The sequence below is a fragment of the Idiotropiscis lumnitzeri genome, chromosome 14, assembly GCF_059441095.1.
Source record: "Idiotropiscis lumnitzeri isolate Australia: NSW breed Sydney's pygmy pipehorse chromosome 14, RoL_Ilum_1.0, whole genome shotgun sequence".
NCBI classification, from domain to species: Eukaryota; Metazoa; Chordata; class Actinopteri; order Syngnathiformes; family Syngnathidae; genus Idiotropiscis; species Idiotropiscis lumnitzeri.
The window spans coordinates 9,141,993-9,167,586 of NC_142404.1; the positions used below are offsets into that span (position 1 = coordinate 9,141,993).

The 25,594-nt window shown below is 38.8% G+C and overlaps 2 protein-coding genes across 14 annotated transcripts; one reads left to right on the forward strand and one right to left on the reverse strand.

The window, feature by feature from the left end:
* Window positions 1–60: 60 nt before the first annotated feature.
* slc67a2 (solute carrier family 67 member 2) lies at window positions 61–21,259 on the reverse strand. 13 transcript variants are annotated; one of them, XM_088314466.1, is made up of 13 exons: window positions 21,170–21,258; window positions 20,953–21,002; window positions 20,535–20,629; window positions 12,602–12,855; window positions 11,824–12,034; window positions 9,024–9,230; window positions 8,767–8,923; window positions 6,445–8,388; window positions 5,193–5,280; window positions 4,345–4,388; window positions 3,297–3,426; window positions 2,394–2,603; window positions 61–973 (listed from the first exon to the last, which is right to left on the reverse strand). In XM_088314466.1, the coding sequence occupies exons 8-13, from the start codon at window positions 6,529–6,531 to the stop codon at window positions 183–185; spliced, it is 1,350 nt and encodes a 449-aa protein (XP_088170592.1). In that variant the 5' UTR covers window positions 6,532–8,388; window positions 8,767–8,923; window positions 9,024–9,230; window positions 11,824–12,034; window positions 12,602–12,855; window positions 20,535–20,629; window positions 20,953–21,002; window positions 21,170–21,258; the 3' UTR covers window positions 61–182. The 13 variants fall into 13 exon arrangements, with proteins under 13 accessions (XP_088170592.1, XP_088170591.1, XP_088170586.1 ...); XM_088314465.1 differs by having other exon boundaries at window positions 20,953–21,039; window positions 21,170–21,252; XM_088314460.1 differs by having other exon boundaries at window positions 11,824–11,984; window positions 12,713–12,855; window positions 20,535–21,002; window positions 21,170–21,259.
* On the forward strand, window positions 8,752–14,231 carry tmem182a (transmembrane protein 182a). The gene is made up of 5 exons (XM_088314468.1): window positions 8,752–9,238; window positions 11,001–11,127; window positions 11,711–11,809; window positions 11,888–12,025; window positions 12,633–14,231. The coding sequence occupies exons 1-5, from the start codon at window positions 9,092–9,094 to the stop codon at window positions 12,851–12,853; spliced, it is 732 nt and encodes a 243-aa protein (XP_088170594.1). The 5' UTR covers window positions 8,752–9,091; the 3' UTR covers window positions 12,854–14,231.
* Window positions 21,260–25,594: the final 4,335 nt, after the last annotated feature.

Genomic DNA, 25,594 nt, shown 5'->3' on the forward strand with positions numbered 1-25,594 from the left:
TAGTAGTCTTGGTCTAAAGACAAAGGCTCGTGCAATGAAACAGCTGAAGAATCACCAAAGTCAAGTCACAAAAATAGTTTTAAATATACAAAACCCACTCTAAGCAAATTTGTACAGTCTGAGAAAACAGAAAAAAACAGTTCAGTGCTTGGGAGAAAAGTCCTTTTTTTTTTTTACTCTATTTAATTGGCATTTTTGTCCCCCTCTGTCTTATTCCATTTGGGGATCCTAATGAGCAGCACGCCCACCGCCATGAGAGCCAGCAGCACCCCCAGACTGGGAGGGCCGCATGGGCTGAACTCCTGCGTGACGCCCGAGAGCAGAGGGGCCAGGACGCGACCCACTGCTGTCACCGACTGTCCGGCGCCGATCAGAGTCCCGCTTGCCTGCGCCCCTCCTCGGCGCAGCTCCAGGTCGGTGATGCTGGTGCGCCCGATCGTGGTGGAGATGGCGAAAAAGGTGGAGGAGAGCAGCACCTGCCACACGCCTTGCGCGGCGGCATACAGCGAGATGAGCAGACACGTCAGGAGAGTAGAGTGCAGCAGCAGGGCGGCCATGTTGTTGCCGTACAGCTGGGTGACGGGTCCCACCAGAAAGCCGGCCAGCGCCCCGAGAGTGCTGCTGTAACTGATGAGATATCCCGTCGTCTTGGGCTTGAGAGAGAAGCGCTCTTCCATGGCCAGTGAGAAATTGCTGTAGTACAGCATGATGGCCACGGCCATCAGCAGGCGCACCAGGAACAGGTCCCACATGTCGGACGAGGCCACCATGCGAATCCTGGAGCCCACTGAGGACAGCTGTCGCCAGGCGGGCTGCGGCGGTGACGGCCGCCTCCTCGGAACTTCCCGGTCTGCGCCGGTACGAGCTGGGCCGTGGCTCTTAGCGAAACAACCATTGCTGACTGACTTGCTGGCGTTATTGGTGGCGTTGCAGTGGAGGCGAATGTCGTCCCATGGAAGCAGCCATACCAGCCCTGCAAAGAGATGTGCACTATGTGGAACCTTTACAAAAAAGAACTCCCTTTAGCCGGAACTTCAAGTTCTTTGGATTGTTGGTGGCCAAAAGTGCTCACATGAAATGAGATAAATAGAAAATCCTGGCAGAATTTTTAAAGGGTGTGCTTACTCATGCAAGTACAAAAGTGGCATTTGTGAAGGCTTCATGATGAGTTGGACTAGTCTTGGAGAACTTTTTTTGAACCTTTGTCGCATGGAAAAGGAAAGTCATTCAATGGTCAAATTTCAATGAGGTCCGAAGGAATGTGTTAAAAAAATCTTAAAATTGGGATTTTATTTTTAATGAAAACATTTTAGAATGGAAATAAGATTAAATGTAAATGTAAATTTGGACTTTTTGGGGAAAAAAATGCAATGAGCAGGACAAACTAGCTAACAAAAATTGTAATGATTTAAATGTGGTAATTGGAAAAAACACCTAAAAATGTGTGGATTTAGGGCTTTTATTTAAAAAAATCTGAATGGGAATGAGCTCAACAGATTGAATTTGGAATAATTTGAAAGTAAGATCCTTCTGATATAGACGTTTTTGGGAAAATGTTGATTCCAATATTTGGCAGAGCCAAATTCCAGTAACAATTATTCATTCGATTAATTTAAAAAAAAACATACAATTAATTAACTTATTTTTGGTCTCTTAAAGTGCAAGGTTGAGGTAAGCTTGACCCACCGCATTTTGAATAATAAATCTAATTTAATAATACGTTAGGTTTTTTTTAGCGCAAACGTCCTACATTCAAAGTTCGACCAATAGCAACGCCCTAACAATAAAAATGCTTTTGTTCGGCAATCGCCAGATTCTTCCGGAATGACGTCACATGAAGAACCGAAAACTGCCAGTCGCCATTGGAATGCATTTCTTATTGCCTGGTGAGCTGCTTAACTAACATTGTTTATGTGTTTTTTGGCGAAATGCCTCAGCGCTGTGTGGCGATGCATTGATCGCATTCTGGCAAGCGTCTGAGTGCCCCCCCCCCCCCCCACCCCCCATAAAAAAGAATAGGGCACTAAATGGACCAATTTCATTCTGACAAATAGAGGGAATTTCAAGCCAGTGTTGACGTGTTTTTTGTCACAAGCACTTCGAAGATGTCTTCCTTGTCAACCGTTGTGCTTGCGATAAAAAGTTAGCAAAAGGTAGGTGTGATTACTATCCATTTTGAAAAACGTCTGGTGTTGCTTGTACAGCTTGTGTGTGACCGATGCGGAAAATGAAGTGAGAGTTGAGTAGAAAGTTGAACAGCAAGTGGGGGTGGGTGTGCGTGCGTATATATATATACGTATATATATATATAAATATATATATATATGCACGCACACACACACCTTAAGTGTTCTGAATGGGAATGCGCTATGAAACTTCTTAGGTTTACCCACCAGCATTGATGAGAAAGATGGTGGCACAGGCGAAGGCGGAGGTGTAGAAGCCGCCCTTGTGTTCTGTCAGGTAGCCGCCCACCACAGGACCCAAAATGAAGCCCACGCTGGAGGCTGCGTTGAAGTGTCCCATCACCAGGGGGCGCTCTGCCTCGGACACCAGGTCGGACAGCAGGGCTCTGCAGATGGACAGGGAGTGCTTGAACAGTCCTGAGGCGGGAGACAGTCAACACGCCGACAACATTAATTAAATTAACACACGTCGGTGCTGTCGTTATCTTTCACAGCCTTGTCTGAGGGATTGTGACCGCAACTCAATAAGACGTGGCGATGGTGCGAACAAGAGCAGGGAGTTCTCGTGCTGCCCTTCCTTCCTATAAGCACTGAGCTAGGGAGCATACAGAGAAGTTGGTAGATTACTTCACTACTCAGCTTGATGTTAGTGCACATATTGATCAGTGCATATGTTTATGCAGAAGCATAACATTTGAATACAAAAGGTCTGTTTCTCTGAAATATCGTCCTAATCTGTATAGTGAGCGTTTTTTCTTTGCCGAGATAATTCATCCAGGTCACATCTGAAGATGCTGACTTGATGGCATGATTATTGCACATGTGTGCCTTAGACTGAACGCAATAAAAGGCCATCGAAAAATGCGTCTTATCAAAGCCTTATTTTACACTTACAGAGAAATTTAAAGAGTTAAAGACAGACTATTAATGTAAAGCAATGCAGTCCATTTGACTTGTATTCCTTCTTTCTTCAGGAACAACAAAGCAAACTGGTTTGGGGCAAGAGATGGTTGGTTGATAGAGGTGAGCACTTTATCATCAAATAAAACACACAGTTCAAATGTAAATGTGTAAGTGAGTTGAGCAAGCTTCTGAAGGCTTTTCACTTACCTACAGGGATACGCGAGAGCACGAACAAAGCGATGCTGGTGGACATTCCCAGCAGGCCGTAGCCAAACGCGCTCAGCAGCAGGCAGGTCAGCAGGGACTGACGACGGCCCACCACGTCGCTCCAGCTGCCCTGATAAAAGCCACCACACATACGCAAAACATGAAACACACTCACAGGACATTTCTTTAGGTACACCTGCACAATCTACAGTAGATGTCTATTCCTAAACGCAACTGACAAGGGGATGGAAGCATTTTTTTCAACAAGCATGCATCAGCAAGCAATGTTCGCGGTGAATTACCATTCAAATAATTTTTTTCAATAAATGTTTTTGGCGTATAGGTTGACCTTACTCTAAAATGAAAGACAAACGAATCACAAGTTATTATAAAATATGGTTTATTCATCGACTTCGATTAACTTAGTGAACACTTTTGATAATAACCCTTTTATTGCATCTCGTAGATAGGTGTTCCTAATGTAGTGGCTAGTAATTGTATAAAGTGAAATTGAGACAGAAATAGTGGAGACTCTGTATTTCTTATTAAGGCAACAGCACAGACAGTTGTATTCAAATTCCACCCAATCTCAAACACGCACACGCACACACACACACACACACCCCGACAGACACGCTCACACTCATACACACGCAGACAAATAATGCAATTAGTTAGAGTTTGCCGTGTTCCACATGCAGCCTCTCGTAGACTTATCAAGATTCCGAACAGACGCCTCCTTCTCTGCCTAATTGGTCGCATGACCCACCACAATTACGCCCAAGTCAGGAGCTGAGCAGAGGCCTGAGAATTTGGCTTAACGCTGTAGCTTTTGTCAGGTTTTACGAGCATTTTCTTCCTCAAGCGGAGAAAATGTCTATGTTGCGCATGAAAATACTATAGTGTATGCGCCAATGCTGGAAGTTTGCTTGTGCGTGTGAGCGCAGTCATCTTTAAGTACTGTGTATTGTTGTCCTGACATACCACAGGCCACAGTGTGTAAGTAGTCAAATCGAGATGGGGAGGAAAAATAAAACTTGATCCTCACCACGATTGTGCTTGAGAACAACTGCAAGACACCATATGTGGACCCTGCGAACAAAATAAAAAATGATTCAAAGGATTCAAATAAAATTGAAAAGATTTATAAAATTTGTTTGTTAGATGTCAAGAAGGAGTGGGACAATGACACACACAACTGATATAACAGGGGTTAAAAAAAACAATATTGGGGAAAAACAATGTGCAGGAAAAGCAAAATAAAATAAAAGATATATATATATATATATATATATATATAAAATAATACATGTGAAATAATACATCATAATAGTAAAAAAAGATGGTGAAGTAGTACAATAAATAAAAGATATATAAAACAGATAAATAAAAACAGAATAAAAGAACAATAAATATAAAATAAGCCATTTAAAGTACAATATGTCCTTTCATTTTCAGGGGCTTGGAAGTCTTTGAAAAATAAATGCAACTCTAAATTGCGTCTGAGGGTTGGAGTCAGTGGACATTTTGTCACTGCCCACATATACATATATAAGGTCTACACACCCCTGTTTTAATAATACATTTTTGTACTATAAATCAATTACATTTATTAGTACAAATCAAATAAGCCAACACCTGCCACCGCAGTGTCTCTAATTAACTAAATAAAGTTCAGTTGTTCTAGTGGACTATTTGTAATAACACTGACGATTTTGAGCTGTTCATACCCCCCCCTATTGAGAAAGACCCCAGTCACATGTCACAAAAACAGATAAGGTTTTTAGATCCACTGTACATCTGAACCAAACCGCATAAAAAAGTGATGCAATGTACTGCGCATGACTGTTGTCTTGTAAATTAAACGGGTGACAGGGAGTAATAGCAACTTCTTACCAACAATGCCAGCAACTGTAGGACTTGCTCCGAGCGCTTTGACGTGATGGCTCAACAGTGGGATGATCATGCTCACCCCGAACAAGTCCTAGAAAAAAAAGCAACAACACTTAAGCTCAGTGAACATCTATATTTGACTTTTTTCGTAGTGTCTTGGCAGAAAGTATCAGAGATGGCAAAGAAGAAATTTTCATATATACATATATATATATATGTATATATATATATATAATTATATATATATAAATATATATATATATATATATATATATATATATGTATATGTATATAGTCTATGTTGGAATGTGTTCATGTGTAAAAAAAAAAATTAAAAAACTAGATCAAGCAAAATTGCCAATTTTTCCAGCTTTTTAAAGATCGCCCAAATAATTGGCGAGCGAATTATTGAGTCGAACCCTCATTTAAATGAGCCCTGTAATTGGCTGTCAACCATTCAAGGATGTAGTCCTGCCTCTAGCAAAGTCACACGGTGCTTAAAGATTTTTTGAAAACACATCTGACATTTAAGAATGTGAAGCTTTATTGTCATTGTGAGAAAAGGTGTTTCTAACTTTGGACAAATTGGAGGTTACCCGACATCCTGAGATAGGGAAAATCAGGAACTAATGCTTTGGGAAAGGAAGCTCGGCCTTGTTTTCATTCGTTGTTGTTCGTTGCTGACATCAGAGCAGATGCTTAGTTGTTACCACACTCTTGATTGAAGCCTCATGGCAAGTCATTACGTCTTCTGACGAGACTGCTTAACTTTGTTTGCCACCATTACCTTCCGCAGTGGTTTGTCTTATTCTTGCCACTCTTAATCAGATCAATGAAGGGTTGTTAGCAGGGTTGGCACGTAAAAAGTTAGTTTATTGTCATCCTAAAGAATGGGTATAAATACATTATATCGTTACGTTTGTGAAACACGATTTGAAAGTGCAACACATTTTGGTGACAGGGATGCTTTTGAACAGAAGACCCTCGGAGTGCACTCAGTGTTGCCATGGTAACCTGTACTATGCAACATCACCTGCATGGCCGCTTTAGGTTGATCAAATTCGCCAAAGGCAAATACAATATAAGCATATTATTCAGATGAGCAATACAATAAAAAAATACTACATTTATTTACAATCATTACTTTTGCTTTGTTGCCCCTCAGGAATAAACTACTTTTATCTGATGTTTTACACACTCAGGTTAAGTGTGTAAGCAAAAGACCGCAAACATTCAAGTGTGTCATTTTACTCACCATGAAGCCAACCACATAGATACAGTGAAGAATCCTCGTCCGTCCTCGGGGTTTCTGATACAATGTGCTACATTTGTGGTCGTTCATCCTCCTTCTGTGACCGCACGCCTGCCGGCAACGCGGAAGCACACATTCGACTTGGGAGCCGAGTTTCACGTCAAAGGTTCGCCGGTTGTTACTCAAAGGGGGTAGCCAACAAACTACCCAGTTTATATCTTCTTTAAAAGTGAATCCAGTGCAAATAAAGACTGAACTTAATACTTGAAATGTTTATTATTTCACAAAAATGGCGGGAGCGTCGTTATTCGTTTTTTGTACAAAAAAAAAATCCGAGTACACTGATCCGTCTACCCCCTGTATTATGAATGGTTGGTTTCACCTTTGACGTCACGGCTAAAAGCGGAAGTTTTTCCTCTTCGTAAAAACATATCTTTCATAAACAATTGTATTTTTAATGATGGAATTCGAGGTATACTTTCCCCTCAGCGCTTGTGCTAAACATGAAAGTTACAAAAATATCAAATATGTTCAAAGAATATATTTTGTTCATAAAAGCAATTCATGTAAATCAAAACACCTATCATGATCTAATGCTGCATTAAACAAAGAAAACTACATATAACATAAGTCTGTTATTTTCTTATGAAAGCGCTATATAAATAAAGATTTATTGTATTGTGTTGCATTGTATTGTATTATTGTTTTCACTCGTCAGTGTTCATGCGTATACAGCTTCTAAGAATGGAGCATCATCTGCTGGACAATCTAATAAATACACCAACTACAGTACTGTTCAAAAATGCAGTTATTTTTGTACGCTGAGGCAGGAGCATAAAATAGTCTTACTGTTAAAAGTATGATTAATGTTATTCTTACTCAGTATGTTCTTTTAGTATTTTAGTAATGTGCCTTTCATTTCCTTGCTTTTAAATGTCTTAAAAACCTTTGTTTGTAAATGCTTTTAAATTTTTGTATTATTTACTATGTGAAGCATATTACGTTACCTTCCATATTCTAATTCTGTATTACCAGAGGCAGCACAGTGAATGAGTGCTTAGCTTCTTCAACCACAATTTTGAGGTTGGTGGTACAAATCTGAGCACTTATGTGGAGTTTGCATGTTCTTTCTGTGCCCGTGTTGGTTTTATTCCCATATGCCAATTTCATTTAATTGAAGGCTGTGCTGGTCCCTATGTGTGAATGTGAGTGTGCCCTGTGGGTGTCCAGGCCCATGTGCCCTGCGTCTCCTGATCCTTTTGAGGCTAATGAAGGCAAAGGCAATGTGAAAAATGGATGAATTGTTTCATTACCATACAACAAGGAAACACGTGAATAAACCATTATTACGGGAAGACTGTTAACTGGTTCATCAGCATTTTATCTTTCGGTTATGCCAAACTGTAACAGCACGTGTTGGGTGTAGTTAGCTCACATCAGGGTGTAAATTAGCTAAGCGTCTACATATAGTTTCACTGCTAAACATTCCTCCGAGACGCTAGTGAGTCAGCAGGCCAGTTTGTTCACATTGTCACACTCCTTTACTCCAAAACAGGTATTGACAGTTTACTTCATATGATAAATTATGCAATAGAATACTCTGCAGCCAATGGATCACAGTGGAATGCACCCAAAAGTCAAAGTCACTAATCATCTGAAATTATAATATCACGATCAAAGCATGTATGACGTCACTCGCGTTGGCTACAGCAACTGAAGCTTTAATGTAAACAAACAACTGCAGTTTTCTAACAGCTGTTGGATAGTCAGTTGTCAAGTAATTTCACATTCATATTTACATTCCCATAATGACCAATTGAAGGAATGGTTCAAATGTAGCCATCTCTTTTGCTTCATTTCATTTTGTTTTAATGTTGGCTGCCCTCCCTCTCCATACCTCCTCTGCAATGCATGAAGGGAATGCTGGCTGGGTCCATCTTGGGGCAGCTGCAACATTAAACAAAACAAGTTTAAAAACAGCCCAATAGTGGCCATATTACCAAACAATAAAAAACAAAGAAACTGATAACTGATTGGACATAATCATCAACATAACAAACTGGAAGCAGTGAAGACAGGAGAAAAGCTATATTAAATGACGGGATTAGATTGTTGTGCTCGCGACCTTTGGAGAGGAGAAGTGGATCAGGTAATGGATGGATAGACTGTCGGGGCTTAATTAGTACAATTTAGAGGAACAAATATTATAATTTAGATGAGAAATGTAGGCCAGTGCTTCTTATAGTCTTTAGGCCACCATTGATAATAATACCGTAGTATATATCACTTGTGCTATGCAGAGGAGGCAGAATGTGGTGTCCTTACAGTCTCACCCTGACATTCCCGCGCCCCTCTGGGTGTCCAGTTGCACTTGGTCCCATTCCCTGCACACTCCCGCAACAGTTGGAGTGTTTGGACAGCAGCCGCCTTCACTCAGACCTCGAAATAGCACAGAAGCTCTGTGACGGGTGGGCAAGGGTGTCTAGAGAGGAGTCATGTGCACAAAACAGTCAACAGTCATACATAGAACACTTTGACACGCCAGTGTGGATGTGCCCCAGCGACTCAACATTGTCACATACGTCTACCGCTGTAGTTGACCGAGCGTGCTTCCAGAACCACTCACGCAATATTTTCCCTCTGCGCGGCCATGAAGCTCAGTGTGGCGTTGTTCTTTGCGGGTTTGTTTGGGGCCCTGGCGGTGGTCTTCACCCTGCTCTCATTCGGAACCGATTACTGGCTGCTGGCCTCGGAGAGTTGCCCTCCACCTTCTGGTGACAGTCGCATCGCTGAGAAGGTAAAGGAACAGATATTACCAGGATGTGATTTTCCAGAGTTGAATGGGTAAAAGTCAAAAGATTTGTGAGTTAAATGCCAAACAAAACTTGGCAGTCAAGCCTTTATCATACATGTTGTTAGGAAACCTCACAAAAACTCAGTGCAGGGAGCTCCTACCGCAATGGTGGGCTCAAGGGCCACTTTTGATTTATCTCCCAGACAGATGAGACCCATGATGTGTGTATGAGATAAAAAGAGTTGCTCAGAGGTGTTTGTCCTGTCGGGGTCCAGAAATAAAGTGACCACTTTGTGCACTTTGAACAACTCCATAACTTTGCCTGTCTGCAAGCTTATTGCTAACACATTTTGGGAAACGTTGACAAGCTAATGGATAGCGCAGGTGTTACAATGTTGTGACACTTTGAAACCCATTCACTGCCAGCCATTTTAGAGCATTTGGACTCACGACATATTGTGGTCAGACGCTGTCCTTTGACCAGAAACGTATTAGTTTGATTCAGCCTTTTTTGTTCGTTTATAATCAGCAGTAGTAAAAAAGATGGGGTGCACAAAATGCAGCTCCTCAGTTGACTCATAAACTGTGCTGATCTCAAAACAAAGATGGGACATCAATGTCACCAACTGGTGGCTGTGCATCAGTTAAGTTGTTTTCAATTTTGAAATTTGCCGTGGAACGCAAACAGTGAAGCGTCATATGTTGACGAATAACATAACAATACTCATAGTTATATATTCTTAATCTTCTGCAAATAATAGTATTATTGTCACTATTACTGGTGTGGATTACAGAGGATGGCATGAGGAATGCCTTGTGTATCAGTAAGCTGGCATTATACTGCCCCCTGGTGGCCCAGTCATGCACAACAGAAGAAGAAACACAATGACCATTGAATTGAAGCACAAAATGTGGCAAAAATTGTTTCATTGTTATAGGATTGGAAAAAAAAGATTATTTACATTAAATTCTACGGAATTTTTTTTTTTTTTTAAAAACATGGCTCAACATCGTCTACGTCACTCAACAGGTTGTGTCCAACTTTGGACTGTCTCCTGCGTATGCGTGTTAGTCACATTCCAGGTGGTATCTCCTAGTCATCAATCAGGAGATGAAATGCATGGCAACGAGGCATCGCCATGGGACTTCTTCATGTAATCACACTCACAGTTGAGTGTGTGTGCAGCTACGCAAAGCTTTCAGCATGATAGACAAACAAATACCAGCGGTCCCAGCGGTGGAATGATGTCGGATTAAATATCACCAACTTGAACACATCGCGCTTTAGATAGAGCAACGTGAGTGGCGTGCTTTTGCTTTCGACGATAGCCATGGGATATATAAAGAGGGGGATAGACTGTAAATGCCGGTACACCATAAGCCACAGCTGTTATTAGTTATTGAGTGTAACTCTCACTCAACGAGCAATGCGTTACGATCACTTGCACAATCTAATGAGAGTCAATGCAAAGGCTGTGTCACAAATTCTGCCTTTGCAAAGATAATAAGTCTCACTTTTAAGATATTAATTTAATAATATGTTTATTATTGTTGTCGTTGGCTGAACAATTTAAGCATATTGTCTAATCTCTGACTAAGTCAAAATGGAAAAACATTTGGATAATAATACAGGAAGAAATTGTTTTATTTACTGTAACAATAAAATCCTAATAATTACAAATTTTTGGTGGCGTCATCAAAAATAACCGTGGGTGGGGACCACTGCACATATCATAATTCCTAAATTCATTTTTTTTTCCTCTAGCATGGCGATATGCTGGTACAGAATGCGACACACACACAACCCATATTTTACCACGAGGGCTTCTTCTGGAAGTGTTCTTTTGAAGGCAACATACAAGAAGAAGACCTGCTATGGACACTTTGGTTCAGTAAGTCAGACTTTGGGCTATTCCTTGGCGATATGTTTAATGGAGGCATAATTTTGAGTTTAATTTGGAGCCTAAGAAAAAAGAAATGATCAGTATATGAAATATTTTACCTTTCCATCCATCGATCAATCGATCAATCGATCAATCGATCGATCAATCAATCAATCAATCAATCAATCAATCAATCAATCAATCAATCAGTCAGTCAATCAATCAATCAATCAATCAATCAATCGATCAATCAATCAGTCAATCAATCAATCAATCAATCAATCAATCAATCAAGCAATTGATCTATTTAAAAATTTGCAGGGGTTCTGTGTCCGATTTAATTTTCTCAATTCACTGTGAGACATTAAAGAGGAAACAACAGGGCCTCCCTGAACACAGTTGCTAACCAAAACAGAAGCACTTACAGCATCCAAACACCCCCACAGGTGTTGGGATGTACTACACGTTGTAAAGACGGTCTTACGTTAAATGCGGATGATGACTTTAATGTTAGTTCCAGAAGACTCCGACATGATTGCTCCACAACGTTGTGTGCATCCATGATCATTTCTTTGCGGCTTTTCCTCCACAGCAAATCAACCTCACCTCAAATTGTGCGTACACGCCTACCTCTTCCCATTCCCGGTATTCCAACACACACACAACGCCACGGCCTATGAATCCGCCATAAGTAGGTGTCTTTACCTTGTATATTTGATTTCATGATCATTCCTTGGCTCCATGAGCAGTAAGTGTGGTGTCTTCTCAGTATACAGAGGCTTCTGGAGCATCTTCATGCTCATTGGCGTGGCGGCCGTGCTGCTCGCTGGCTTCTTCATCATTTGCGCAGCTCCCTTCGCCAACCACTGCTTGTACAAAACAGGAGGTGGCTTCTTCCTGGCATCCAGTAAGACAACTGAATGTTGAATGTATTTGCGTCATTTCAGATTTCTTTGCATAACACAATAATGTTTTGGACGATCACAACTAAATGAATTTCTCACAAAGTCAACCCAAGTAAATAATAATGATTTATTAAAGAGGAAAACAAATCTAAACTTCACTGAGCCTTGTGAAGTAGTAATTCAATGTCCTGCTACATAACCTAAGAATGCTTGAGCTTGACGGCACAAACTGATGGTCAGATGTGATTTTCTGGTAGCCAACTTCAAATAGAATTCATTCTTCCATTAATCATAACAAGTGGTCCAGTTCCCGTAGTAGCAAAGCAGCTGCAGACCATTACCCTGCGACAACTTGTTTGACTATTGGCATGCTGCTCTATTTATTAAAAGCTGTTTTTTTTTTGTTTTTTTTGTTCACCAATGACTTTTTTCACATATAGCCCGACAAGTTTGAATTTCTTTTCAATTTAGAAACAATTTACTTGAGCCGTTCTTTGTGAGGTACTCATATAGTAAGCAATAATACTGATATAATACGCAAAAATAATTAGAATCCAGAAAACGGGCAAATACTTTACTGTATCGTGACACATTCCTCATTCTCATTAGGTTTCTTCCTGCTTTGCGTGGTGGTGATGTACGTGCTGTGGATCGAGGTGTTGGACGTGACGGACATCTACGTGAATTACCGGCGTTCCACCATGTGTTCAGACTTCCAGGTGACCCTCAACTACGGCCTCTCCTTTATGTTAGCTCCCATTGGCATCTTTTTCTCCCTGCTGGCCGGCCTCCTCTTCTTCCTGATTGGCCGAAGCATTAAGATCCACTAACTCTGGGGAATCAAAAGGGAAACACTTGGAAATCAGAATATGTCCAGCAAGAGTTAATGAGCTAGAATACTGTACAAAAGACTTAGATTACCATGCTACGATGATTGTATACAACTAGAAAGTCACTCAGTAGACTGCTACTTCCTAGCTATGTGAACCACTACACCGCCTCAATCACAATGTGCCGGGCTTTAAAAAAAAGTGAGCATTGTGTGACATATCTTCTTCATAGCCTATTTTAGATGATTATTAATGAACTTTTACCATAAGCATAATAATTGCAATTTCATTACCTTTTTATTATGAAATAAAATGTATTTCTATCCAAAAGCAGAAAGTTGTTTACTTTGATTGACGCTGACTGAGAGGTAACGGAACGGAGTGGGGCGCAGACAATTTTATGAATAAGGTCCGAGGGTCGAGGTCGGATGGGCACCGAGATCGCAGCCGGAGAGCAGGGGACTGATTGTTATATAAAGGCAGAAAGCATCTACAGCAGAGGTCTCCAACCTACGGCTCCTTAGCCGCATTTGGTTCTTCAATCCTTCTCTTGTGGCACTTTGTGACTTTGGAAAAACTAAGTATTGTGTATTTACATTTCTATTGAGTGCTTTTTTTTTTTTTTGAATGTCATTCTAATTTTTATGATTATTGTGCTCTTGTTACATTTTTTTGCCCAAAATATGTATCGCAAGATAAACACACTTAATAAGCTATTTGATCACCGGTAAACCTAAGAGAAAAAAAAGTTAAAGCAAACAAGTGTATAATTCAAATTTGGCTTTAATTTCATGAATATGAGGACTCAAATATACATTGAATTATTTATTTGAATGCAAGGTTCATTTTTCATAGTTCAAAATGTTTATGTTACATGCACAAATTAAATGTGTTTTTCTTTGTAACATTTCATTGCTTTCATACAATAAGTGAAATGTATGTACTGAAGTTTTATTCTCACTTTAGATGTCACAAGGTTTTAGTAATCCCCATTTTTTTTGTCTGTGAAACATGGTTGAAATCACTCTTTGAGTATTTAAGGTGTCTGATCCAATCTCTAATCTATTGTCTTCATGAATATAGTGGGTTTTTTTTCATAATTTTATGTGATGCAGCATCTCACAGTAAACACAAATTGAGTGGTTTATATCTGTTTATTAATGATTTACAAAGCTGTTGAAACATCATGATTGACCCTAAGATTAAGTTTATAAAACCTTCATATTAGTTTTATTGTAAACTGGCAGATCAAGGGAGAGTAAAGTCAGTACATAGTTGTACACGTATTGCAAAATGTACACAGAAATGAACAAAAAAAACACAAAAAAAAAGGATAGGATACTCGATACACTTTATGTGGATTGTATGAAGCTTGTTGTGTAGCAGGATGGTTTTTCATACATTTTGTGTAATAAATGTGTCGTAAACTAGTGTCTGTGGTATACTATACAGTATTTAGCGCCCTCAAACAATTTTGTTGCTGATTGGCCGGCGACAAGTCCAGGATGTACCCGGTCACGAACCCAAAGTCAGCTGCGACCCTAACGAGGACAAATAGTATAGAAAGAGGATGTATAGGTGGAACGATGAGGAAAAAAAAATAAAACCCTCTCCAAATCGCCACAAGACGGCAGTGAAGTATCATCTGAGCCTCACCCGGAGCCCCCTACAAGTGAGAGGCAGACCCTATTTTGCTTTTGCCGCCTCCATGTGGAGTGCATGTGCTGTTATGCATCTCATCACAAGTTGAGAGTAAGATGAAAGAATTCGCACCTCCTGGCTGACAGACGGATGCTAATTTCACTCATGAATGGAGCATTTGATCGGGAATGAATGGACGCCGCCGTTGAAGCTCATGCGTCTCAATCAACTGTTCGCCTCTTTTCCAGTTTAATAATGTACTTTGTACATATAACTCAGTGTTGCCCGTATAAATCGGGATTTACACCTCCAAACTCCATGGAGGATGCATAGTCCACGGGTGTTTACATTACAGCCACCAAGGGACTGCATATAGAAAAACTGAAGCATGAGGAGAAGCCTTATTGCTGTTTGTCATATGACATAAAATAAAGTGAATTACATTTTGTAAAAGCAACCACACAACTTTGTCGGGTACTATCTTCATTCTAACAAACAATGCAAAGCAGCATCATTATAGTGGTTGTATTAAATTGAGATTTTTCTTTGCCTTTTTTCAATGTATTTATTTTTTTATGGCAGTGATTGTAAAAAAAGTGTGACAATAACCACAGAGTAAGCTATGGAACCTATTGTGTGTTTATAGTACAACAGCACCTGGAATTTCAACTTTACACATCACTTTGTACAGCTTTAGTCAATGGGTGCCAATAAGTATGCAAAAAAAAAAAAAAGAAAAAAGAAAGAAAAAAAGAAATGTTGCTTTCAGTTCCTTAAGTCTGAAATAAAGACAACTAATTGGCACCATCCAATTCCTTTCGACACAGTCCAAGGTGGAAAATAAGTGCTGTCGGTCAACTTCTGCTGTAGGAGTCGTCGATGGGCATCTTGGAATTTAGACTAGCAAGCTACTTAGCACTACTAGTTGATCGTAAAAGTAAGTTATGAGTTTGTTTTTGTTTTTCTGACAATGCTGCTTTATGTGTATGGTTAGATAATCCTGTTCATAAGGTTTGCTGGATGGCCGTGATCAAAGTTTTTATAGTATGTGGGATAATCCATAAAAAAAAAAAAAGATAAAATAAAAAAATAAATAAATAAAGGAAATAAGTAGTCGGCCACAAATAGAACCCTGGCCGAAGTTTGGACCCCTGATGTAATCCAACATTTTATCATATACAGTAGAGGTCTAGTACAGGTCACAACATTTTCCTGTCAAGGTTGCAAGATGCTAATATAATGTAAGATATGATCACATGATTAGTTCAGGGTCTACCTGCGGAAAAAAAAAGTCTCCCGGGGATGATATTCCTTATCTGCTTCACTTCCTGGTTTGAATGAAAGCCTAATAAGATTAAAAAAGAAAAAGCCTCTCTCCTCTACATCCATAGCTTTGAATGCTGGTGTGTGGTATGCAGCCTTCTACTCCGCCATGTCATCAGAGTGGGAGTTCCAGCTGAATTGAACACTGTTCCGCATGATTGCCCGTGATAATTGTGTGTTGATAGGGAGCGCCGGAGATGGAGTGTAATTTCCACCGAGAGATTCCTAAACAAATACCTGATGCGAGGCGAGGCGGCAGTGGCAACGGAGGGATAGGAAGGAGGCGAGGAGGAGAATAGAGGATGAGGTGAGACACATGATGATGAAAGCGTGGCACGGGACGCAGAGGAAGCAAAGGAAGGATTGGAAACATGAAACGGGATGGAACTTTGTGGACACTGGCATTGGAGTCGGAACCATGGAAAAATAAATAAATAAATAAAAAAATGTGACGACTTAGAAGTTTTTTTTTATATAGGACCCATCTTGCGGAATGCTTGACTTGAGTTGCGAACAAAAATTTTGGTTGATGAGCGCTAGGTAGTGGCAGTGTAGAGTAAAAGTAAAATACTGCCCCCTGGTGGCTAAAGTGACTTCAAAATGAAGGAGCAGCACAATGTCAATGGGCACCAAAATAATGATGCACAAATTGTTTAATTGTTTACATTCATTTAATTATGTTATTACACTACTATGTTGTTGTAGAGTATTTTATTGTAGAGTGCTGTTTTTCTACTTCTATTTTTCTATATGTTATATTGAACGCAGTCACACAATATCTTAAAGGTCAATCAATCATCAGATTTGTACCTTTCTAAGATTTCAGTTCTGGGAGCATTAAAGGATCAACTCCGCATGCTTATCGTTTTGTGTGAGAGCTGATGACAAGAAAAGAAAACCATGTTCATTCACTGTTCATCTCTATAATTTAGAAAACATGAGTCATCTATAACGGTTACATCTTTTACAACTTTTCAAATCGTCCAGTGAAAAATGTATATTTCCAAGTTTGTATTTTTTTTTTTTAATCCTCATTAATGGTACAGCCGTAACTCAGAAACTTCACTCATGTAAATGTAAAAAAAAGTGCTTTTCAGAGGACATCAATGATATATTATTTTGTTTTATTTTATTTTATGTTTTTTTACAGTTACACAGACAAGAATTTTAAATTTGATTGAAGAAGAAATTCTATTCTCAGTTCTTCATATGGAATAAACTTGTTTCAAAGTTGTCATACTCTGTGTATGACAAATCTTTCGGAAGTGCACCCCACAGCTGGAACTGTGAAATAAATATTAAGTGGTTCCATATTTCATAGTCTAAGTCTGATATGAATGAAATCTTCATATTTATCGACTATGTGGCTGATTCAGTCCTGGAGATGACAGGATGGCGGAAATTCGTGAAAAACCCGACTTTTTGATGACAAATGCAAAAATTTGCATCACGGTATTACTTTTATTTCGTACAGCTTTCAAGGTGAGCACAAGCCAGTCGAGTTTGGCCGTTTAAGTTCACGAGGATCCACTTATTGCCCGCGAGTGTGTGTTAGCAGTTATCATAGCTCATCCCCCAAATGTGTCCTAATCCCACACGACACGCAGGTCAGGCTCCATTTAAATACCATCATACGGCCAATGTATTTGCATTGCATGAACAGTATGGCAAGTCACATTACACGCCGCCGTCCTCTTTGGAGATAGTTTTACATAATTCACCATTGGTTACTGAAATCATGAATAGACAATGGGCTGTATAATTGTGGGGATTTACAATTCAGAGGACTCCATCATCGTGTCATCACCATGCATAATTCAGAGAGCCGAGTGTGTGGGGTGGGCTCCCGCATCCCCCGCTCCCTCAAAAATGAAACTCAGGTCACCAAACAAACATTAGGAAATCAACACTTTGATTAGCGCAAAGCCACTGACAGTTTTACTGTGCGTTGGAATTTTACCGCCTCACTTGTCCATTGAAAAGTATACGCATCGTATATAAGTCATTTGTGCCTCGATTATATTACGAGTTATTCCTTTAACTTTTTAAAAAAGGACAAGCTCATATAGATATATAATAGAAATACAAAGCAAAGCCCAATTAATATTACTACAACTGATAATTCAATATAACTCATTTTCCGTCTCATTGGTACCCGTTCACGTTTAGTGGAGGCGACTTTATTGATGACTCCCGCCGGAGAACTTTGTAAGCATGTCAACCACCGAAAGTATTTGGAGCACAGGGAGGCAAAATATGTAAAGAGGAAGAGGTAAAGAGCAGTAAAGAAATGAAGCTTGAGCCTCAATATGATGTTAATCAGTAAATGACCAGCACAAGATTTCTGTAGTTCATGGGCAGCATTGGAGGAGTTTTAACCATTCAAAATCATTTGTAGAAATCAAATAATCTCAGTCCGTGTCTGCATTCGCCTAATCTATGCCTTGAATATTTGTTGTGTTTACGGCTGCTAATTAGCTAATATTTTCCTGCTTTTAATAGTCAATCCATTATTTTAATTATTATATATTATAATAATAATATGCTCAGATAAGTGGAAGAAAATTTTTGTTTTTTAAAATGTTACTTTATATTTTATAGTGTGTAACACTATCTTTAAAAAAAATAAAGACAATGGTAAAACAATGCTCTGATTGATTTTTTTTTGGGAAGTCTAAGAATGAAAATCACAGATGGAATGGGGTCTCAGATAAAATCAAATGCAAAATGTAAATGCAAAAGATTTGCTGACATAAATCAAAATAATGATAGTTTGACAACAAAAACTTTCTTTTTTTATATATGAATTTGCTTGTTCGTGTTTATGGGGGAGGGTTCCAAATCAGAAATCATGACTTTTTGGGGTGTTCTATTAATAATAATTAAAAAAAAGAATAATAAAAATTAGCCTTTCTTTTCAGCGTGTTTCTTTTTATTTATGTAGAAAAACAAGTTTTTCTTGCCCCCAAAAATTCAAGAGTTTTTCCTCTTTATCTATAAGGAAGTGCTTTCTGGCTTTTTCAGGATATTGTTATTTTCTTTTTCAAAATCAAATAAAGTAAATGCATTTTTGCTGTAATCTGTGTTAAATTTCTTTAAAATTTCTTTTGATTATTTTTTTTCCTCATTTAGGACAAAAAGTGAGCAAAACAAAATTATTTCTTTTCATATAGTAAAAAAAGCAAACTTTTCTAATTTGGAGATACAGGCTTTTAACTGTTTTTTTTTAACCGTTTTTTTTTTTTTGGGGGGGGGGGGGCTTCACAGCAACTCCTTGATGTGTTAAAACTTCCATTGGAGCCACCGAGAGCTCCACCTGCAACCAAACCCCCCACTTGCACCCTCACATCCTCTGGCCTCCCGTCTCACTTTGTGCATACAAATGACATTCCAAAGTGTGCATGGATGGCTCTTGTTCATAGTCAAGGTCTCTTGTTTCAAAGGCATGCTAATGTCTTTCTCTTTTAGTGTAGGAGTTGATTTGGACGCTTCAACCGGCTTTTCCGCTTGCATATTCATTCACGTTTTACTATTTAGCCACAAACGCTCCGCAACACCCACCTAAAAAGACGGCTCATTAAAAATGGAGTGCTCGATTTATTGCAAAAAGAGTTGACATTTAGAGAGAGGCACTAAAAGTTAGCACTGAGTCGAACCTTATTTTGTCACTTTATCCAGAATTTTTGTAGGCGCATTAATGCCCCGTGCTTTTGATTTGGACTGCAGGTCTCACCTCAGGCAATTCATTAATGCAGCAGTACAAACAGCTGATGGATTCTGTCATAAATATTCAAATATACCTCTTGCATATCATTTCTTATGTGGCCTTAAACTATACAGTCAAAACAGTCATTATCCTAAACAAGGTGAAATTGTCATATCTGATTGTTTTTATTGTGTGTGCGTGTATTTAAGGTTTACTAGTCTTGCTGAATTATGAACATAATATTTCACCTGATTTGACAATAGATAGATAGATAGATAGTGACTTCATTCATCCCATGAGCGAAATTAAGTCTTTTAAGATTACTTTAATATTTTCATATTACTTTAATATTACTGCTAATTGATTTTAGTATATTGTCTTTGATGAATTATTAACCATTTATTTAATTCCAAAATAAAGTTGGTCATAAATTCTTTGATGTATCTCTGAAATTTACCACATTTTATATTTGATCTATGTTTTGGACAAATAATCCATATATAATATTCATAATTATCAATAATTCTAATGTCTTTAGCTCTATAGTTTTAATTTTTTACTTATTAATAACAAATGTTTTTATGCCAATCAAATATATTTTATGGATGAATGAAGTATTTTTAAATGAATCATGTTGAAATATTCACATTCTAATTTTATGCATGCGGTATATAGATGACAAAGTTGTTTTTTATAAAATATTTCATAAAATAAACATTGGAGGCCAATGCATTTTTAAGAGTATTTGTTTTTGCAGTAGAAAATTAAATAACATCTTCTATGTAGGTCAATTATATTTTACAAATTTTACAGAATTGGACGGACTAAATCATCCTATCTAATCAAATCACCTCTCACAAATCTAAAATTTAAACTTATCTTAACGCATCAAGCAGAAGTGCACGCAACTTTCAACATTGACTCTACTCCGTGTGTTATGAAATGCAAGGAAACTGTTAAAAACAGGAAATTATTGGCAAAGATTTCCAAAAAGGTAAATTATTACATTACCTTCGGTCTTCCACTGTGTTGAACCCAAACGCCCTCAGACTCTTCTGATGTTTATTAATGCCATTTAGCAAGAGGGCATTGTCATATCTGTTTCTCTTACACATGTCGCCACGTATAAACGTGTCGGGGGGGAGAAAAAAAATAAAACAGCTTACCATATTTAATAGAGAGAAATTATGTACAACTCTAATGTAACTATTCAAATGACTCCTACTCCCTTTGTCTGGCTCTTCATGTGTATTCATAAGAGCGGTGGACTCACTTCATTAGAGCAACATTTATGAAAATGGCGTATTAGGCATTTAAATGATTGCAAAGCAAATACGGGCCCTATTATTAACAACTGAACTACACTGCTGCTGACATTTGAGTCGCATCGCCCGGGCTGTAATGTAGGTGACGTGTGGCTGAAACTTACTTCCTGGATGCAAACAACACTGACAAGGAGATGAACTCTCTTGCGTGTGGCTTGAGGTTAGACACAAATATAGAAAATGTAAAAAAACTAAACAAAAAAAGAAAAATACAAAAAAAAAAAAAAAAACATTGGAACATCATCAAAGAGAGCTGTCAAAAGATAACGGAGCCAGAGAAACGAAATATTCACCACAAACAAATACCTAATCAACACAAACCTGGCAATTTGGCTTGAAATCCTCTTTTGGTCGTATGTTCCCAACAGGAGAAGGTCATCCGATGTTCGCTCCCCAAACAAGAGACTTCCCGCTCAACTGCCGGCTGCAGCCCGTGTGCTTTTTATATACGGCTTTCGACGCGCAAAAATTATACCTTTGACCTCGAGTGGGGCTGACATTCTCTGAAAGTAAATTCAAACTGTCGAGTTTTGCAATGGTAAAAGTATACTTTGTATTAATTGAAGTATAATGATATCCCTAGCGTGGACGCCCAGGACGAGCGGACGCGGTGAATAATGTATCTCCATGCAGATGGTTAACGCTCACGTATTCATGTATTCCTTTTTACTTATCATACAGCAATTGAGCTTGCCCTTATACCTTTAATACCTTTACTTTGATTCAGTTTACATACTTGATGCTTACGAGTGGGGCAGCTCAAAAAGAAGTCGTTGACTTTCCCTCTTGAAAGTTTTAGCAAAGTTTCAGCATGTAAAGCTTGAAGAACTAGCATTGGGCCCACGGGCGGTGACATGGCGGGCCAGGGGGACCATGCGAAAGGCTGGTAAATGTTACCGCAGATAAATAAACATTATTTAAAAGACATGTCAGCTCCTGTTAGGGCGCCGCCGTGCTTCATTTGTTCCGCCGCTCCGAGGGTATGAGGAATATTTAATCAAGTCTTCCGAGAGACATGAATAATCACACGTGGACGAGCGTACGCAGACGATGTTTAACATTTACATACTAACGATTGACTTTTGATTTCAGAGGAGGAACATTAGCAAGTATGAGTGCTCGCTCAGGAATAATCTAGTTAGGCAAGATACAAGAACACGTTAATAAAGCCAAGTAGTTATGGGTGGTAAAATTCATGGCAACGTTTTCCAAATCCAGGAAAAATATTAAATGTGAAAAATATTGCAGGAAAACGCAAGACAACTCTGAGGTTTTTGAGTGTATTTTTGCGGTGACTTCTGTTTGAGGGTTTTGAATTTGTTTAACAGTTTGTCACACATTAAAATGTATTAAATAGCATGTAAATTGAATCGAGAGATTTGTTCCTCAATGCAGTAGGTTACCTAGCCAGGTTAGCTAGGCAGTTAGCTAGCCAAGCTAGCTATGCCGAAAACTTGAAAATAAATCATCCTTAAATTTCACAATTTACAGAAGAGCTTTGGTGTTGTTATTTGAATTTTCTCAAACAAGGAGGCAACGTCGAGGATCAGCCCGCCACTCGTTCACCAGGAGAGAGGAGCCCTGGTAGCCTAAGTCTTTTAGCTGGTGGGTCGCCTCTTGCTGAGACTCTGGCTGAGAAAGGCACGGCCGTGACAACCCAGTGGGATGTATTCCAGTCCCTGGAGGCTAGTTTCTTGCCTCAAACATGTCGGGATCTGTAAGCACGTATTTGGAGGACACGCTCATAGCGTTTGAGAGTGAGGACAACGGTTTGATTTTTCAGAATTTCGAAGCTTCATTTTATATACGTATAGTAATTGACCATTTTTTTAATCATTCAAATTTAGCTCTGATGTTAACAACACTTTTCTTCGTCACGTGCCAAATTAAAGGACTAAAAGATTTTTGGTGCACCAAGATTTTTTTTTTTTCATGGATTTCAATATGAAAACAGTCAGTTGGGGTACCTCGTGGGGAAGTTGGCGAACTGCATTAGAAAAAATGGATATAAATTGGTCAAATTTAGAGAAGGAACTACCACATTGGGCCCACATTGACATTTCAAGTACTGCTTCCAATAGACACAATTCTAAAATATTCAAATAATAAACACCTTGAACTTCTTTTAAGTACAACAATATACTTTATAGAGAAAATGTTTAATGGCAACTAAAAAAAAGCACTTTGCTGAGAACAGGTGAACGTTGACAATTTGTGCAATTTGACTCAGTCACTGCTTCCAACAGATCACTATGTTGATGCAAAACAAATGTCTTTAAAAAAAAAAGGAAAAAAGACACAGATTGAAGAAATTACCTTTGTTCCACCACAACAACCAAGCGAAATTATCAGCAGTCACCTTGAATCCCGTCTAAACAGAAAGCAGATTAATTGTCATTAACTGTACTTGTAAAAAAAGACTAAAAATTTTGGACCAAATCAAAAATTGTAGGCCAATTACTATATGTCGCATTGCTTAAAGACTGACAGAAATCAATGAAAGAGAGTAAAATTGGCACGGTAAACTCCACATTAATTAATGAAGCAGCAACGCAGAGCGCTTTATCGTGGGATTATGGGACTGCGTTAACAACAAATCAGGGGAGCACTTAAGGGTTTAAAGAGCATGTCCGCCATGGCTCATTTGCTGAACAGTGGAGCAGTACACCGTTTACAATGACAGCATTGCTCTTTAAATTAAAATGAACTCAATCTACTCAGCACAACATTATAATTGTTAAGCGTTATCATCTATATAGTATTTTGGTGTCCTTAGTTAGGTACATGATTGTGTCATTCAGTTGCAAATGATGCAGCGTAGAAAAGTGATGTCAGCATGATTGGAAATCTAAAAGTAACATAAAAACATTGCGTCTTGACTCGGGAATGAAGGCAGAGGACGGGCAGCTGCGTTGGACTGGTGTGCGGTGATGCTCTTTGGCTGCTGATAAACACTCGTAGTGTTCTTTGGGCTCCAAGTGTAGTCATGTGTATAATTGCTCTGGGACTTGAAATGCACCAAGTGCGGATATAATGAAAGACTAGAACGGCCAGTCCAAACAAAACAGCATCAGACAGGATGGTGGGGATAGCGGCTAGCTGGTTAGCAACTAGCTGGCCAGAGGTAATTGATTGTTTGGCTGAGGCAAACAGAGAACGTGCACTTATTGATCGGCTCAAGGCCAAGGGCAGGAGGAAGCTGACGAGTCAAGACGCTGACCTCTGCCGCCTTGACGTTGGCCCAAAGCCAGAAAGCTGAACTTTGACCTTCATCGGGCAGCTCTAGAAATGGAGCCAGATGTGAAACCTTGCGTGAGTCGAGAGGAGGAGTGGAACATACTTCAAATCAATGTGAAGACAATTTACAACTTGCTGGTGGTTGAAGCAACCCCCTGAGCCGAAAAACCTCATGGGATTGAAAAACCCTGTGAAAACAGAATTTAATTTTTAAAATGCATTTTAATGGTGTATATTTAAGCACAACACATTTTTCAGTAACAAGTAAAATATTAACTAAAATTATATAAAATAAAATATTCACTTTTCTGACTTTTAAGGTACCACCAAGATTACCGTCCAAAAATAATGGCCCAAATCATTTTTTTTCTTTAAACACAAATACAAAAACACATTTATTAATAATTTCATGTCTGGTGCACAAGTTAATGATCTGATTAATTAAGGATGTTGCTGATTTTAGCAGAGGTGGCCACCATCCAGTGGAGATGTTTACACCGAAAAAATACATTTTGTTAGCTTTTCAATTTATGTAGGTCCAATTTTCATTTATTTTTTGGTTATTTAAAAAAAATAAAACAAAAATTAGTTGAGTTACTGTAATGCGTTTTGTGTCACCATTCAACATTAATCCCTCATTTTTTGCGGTTAATTGGGACGGGAAAGTGAAAAACCGCGAAGTAGAGGCTGAATTTTTTTTTATTTATTCATTTATTATTATTAGGATTTTACATTTTTTATTGGGGGGGGGGATTTTCCTCTCTATTACCTCTATTCTAAACGGCTCAATTCTGACCCACTGAACGGCACATTTGAATAAAGTTATAAGTTTCAGTACAGAATTTTGTTCTGAAGTGCCGTTCGTTTATTAATTTGGACGAGCCTGGCAGATACAAGTGTAGACGCTTGGTTGATACGCAGCCAATCAGCTCACTGAATGAATCCACTCCTGCGCTCATTGGTCGATCTCGCGTCCGGGAACCAATCACGTGCCTTGTATGAGTGCTGATGGGTATGTACAAAGCCTCCGAGTCACTTCATCTCTTCGAAACAACGCGTCTTTCCGTAATATGGCTGTAATTGTATTTTATTTTAGGAATATTTTGGAAAAATATGCGAAACACTGAAGCCGCGAAAAGTGAAGCGCAAAGTACAGATTGCCTGAAAAGGGCCAATCTACATTTTGAGTATGTAAATATATATATTATTAGTTTTAAAGTTAGAAAAGACTGATTTTTCTCAAGAGAGAATAAAAACAAGGAATTGTCCGAAGTGAAAAACAACCAAAATAAATCATTAAATAAATTTTAAATACCTTTGAAATGTGATTCTACTAACCTATTCCATACCAAGCTCCAAACCGTGTCCAAAGTTAAAGGTTAAAGGTCAGGGCCTTTCTTGAAATTTCTTATTTTAGTTTCGTACATGTAAGTGCGTTATTGATTGCCGTCCACCTTTAGTCAGCAGGGAAACAAATCAGCAAGCCAATAGAAAAAAGAAAATGACATT

Coding starts and splice junctions, on each gene's coding strand:
- slc67a2 (XM_088314460.1), bottom strand. CDS start 6,531: ATGAACGACCACAAATGTAGCACATTGTATCAGAAACCCCGAGGACGG. Junction 5,281..6,444: donor TCTATGTGGTTGGCTTCATG/GTGAGTAAAATG, acceptor TTTTTTTTCTAG/GACTTGTTCGGGGTGAGCAT. Junction 2,604..3,296: donor GCTCTCGCGTATCCCTGTAG/GTAAGTGAAAAG, acceptor CTCCCGCCTCAG/GACTGTTCAAGCACTCCCTG.
- tmem182a (XM_088314468.1), top strand. CDS start 9,092: ATGAAGCTCAGTGTGGCGTTGTTCTTTGCGGGTTTGTTTGGGGCCCTG. Junction 11,810..11,887: donor GGCCTATGAATCCGCCATAA/GTAGGTGTCTTT, acceptor GTGTCTTCTCAG/TATACAGAGGCTTCTGGAGC. Junction 12,026..12,632: donor TGGCTTCTTCCTGGCATCCA/GTAAGACAACTG, acceptor CATTCTCATTAG/GTTTCTTCCTGCTTTGCGTG.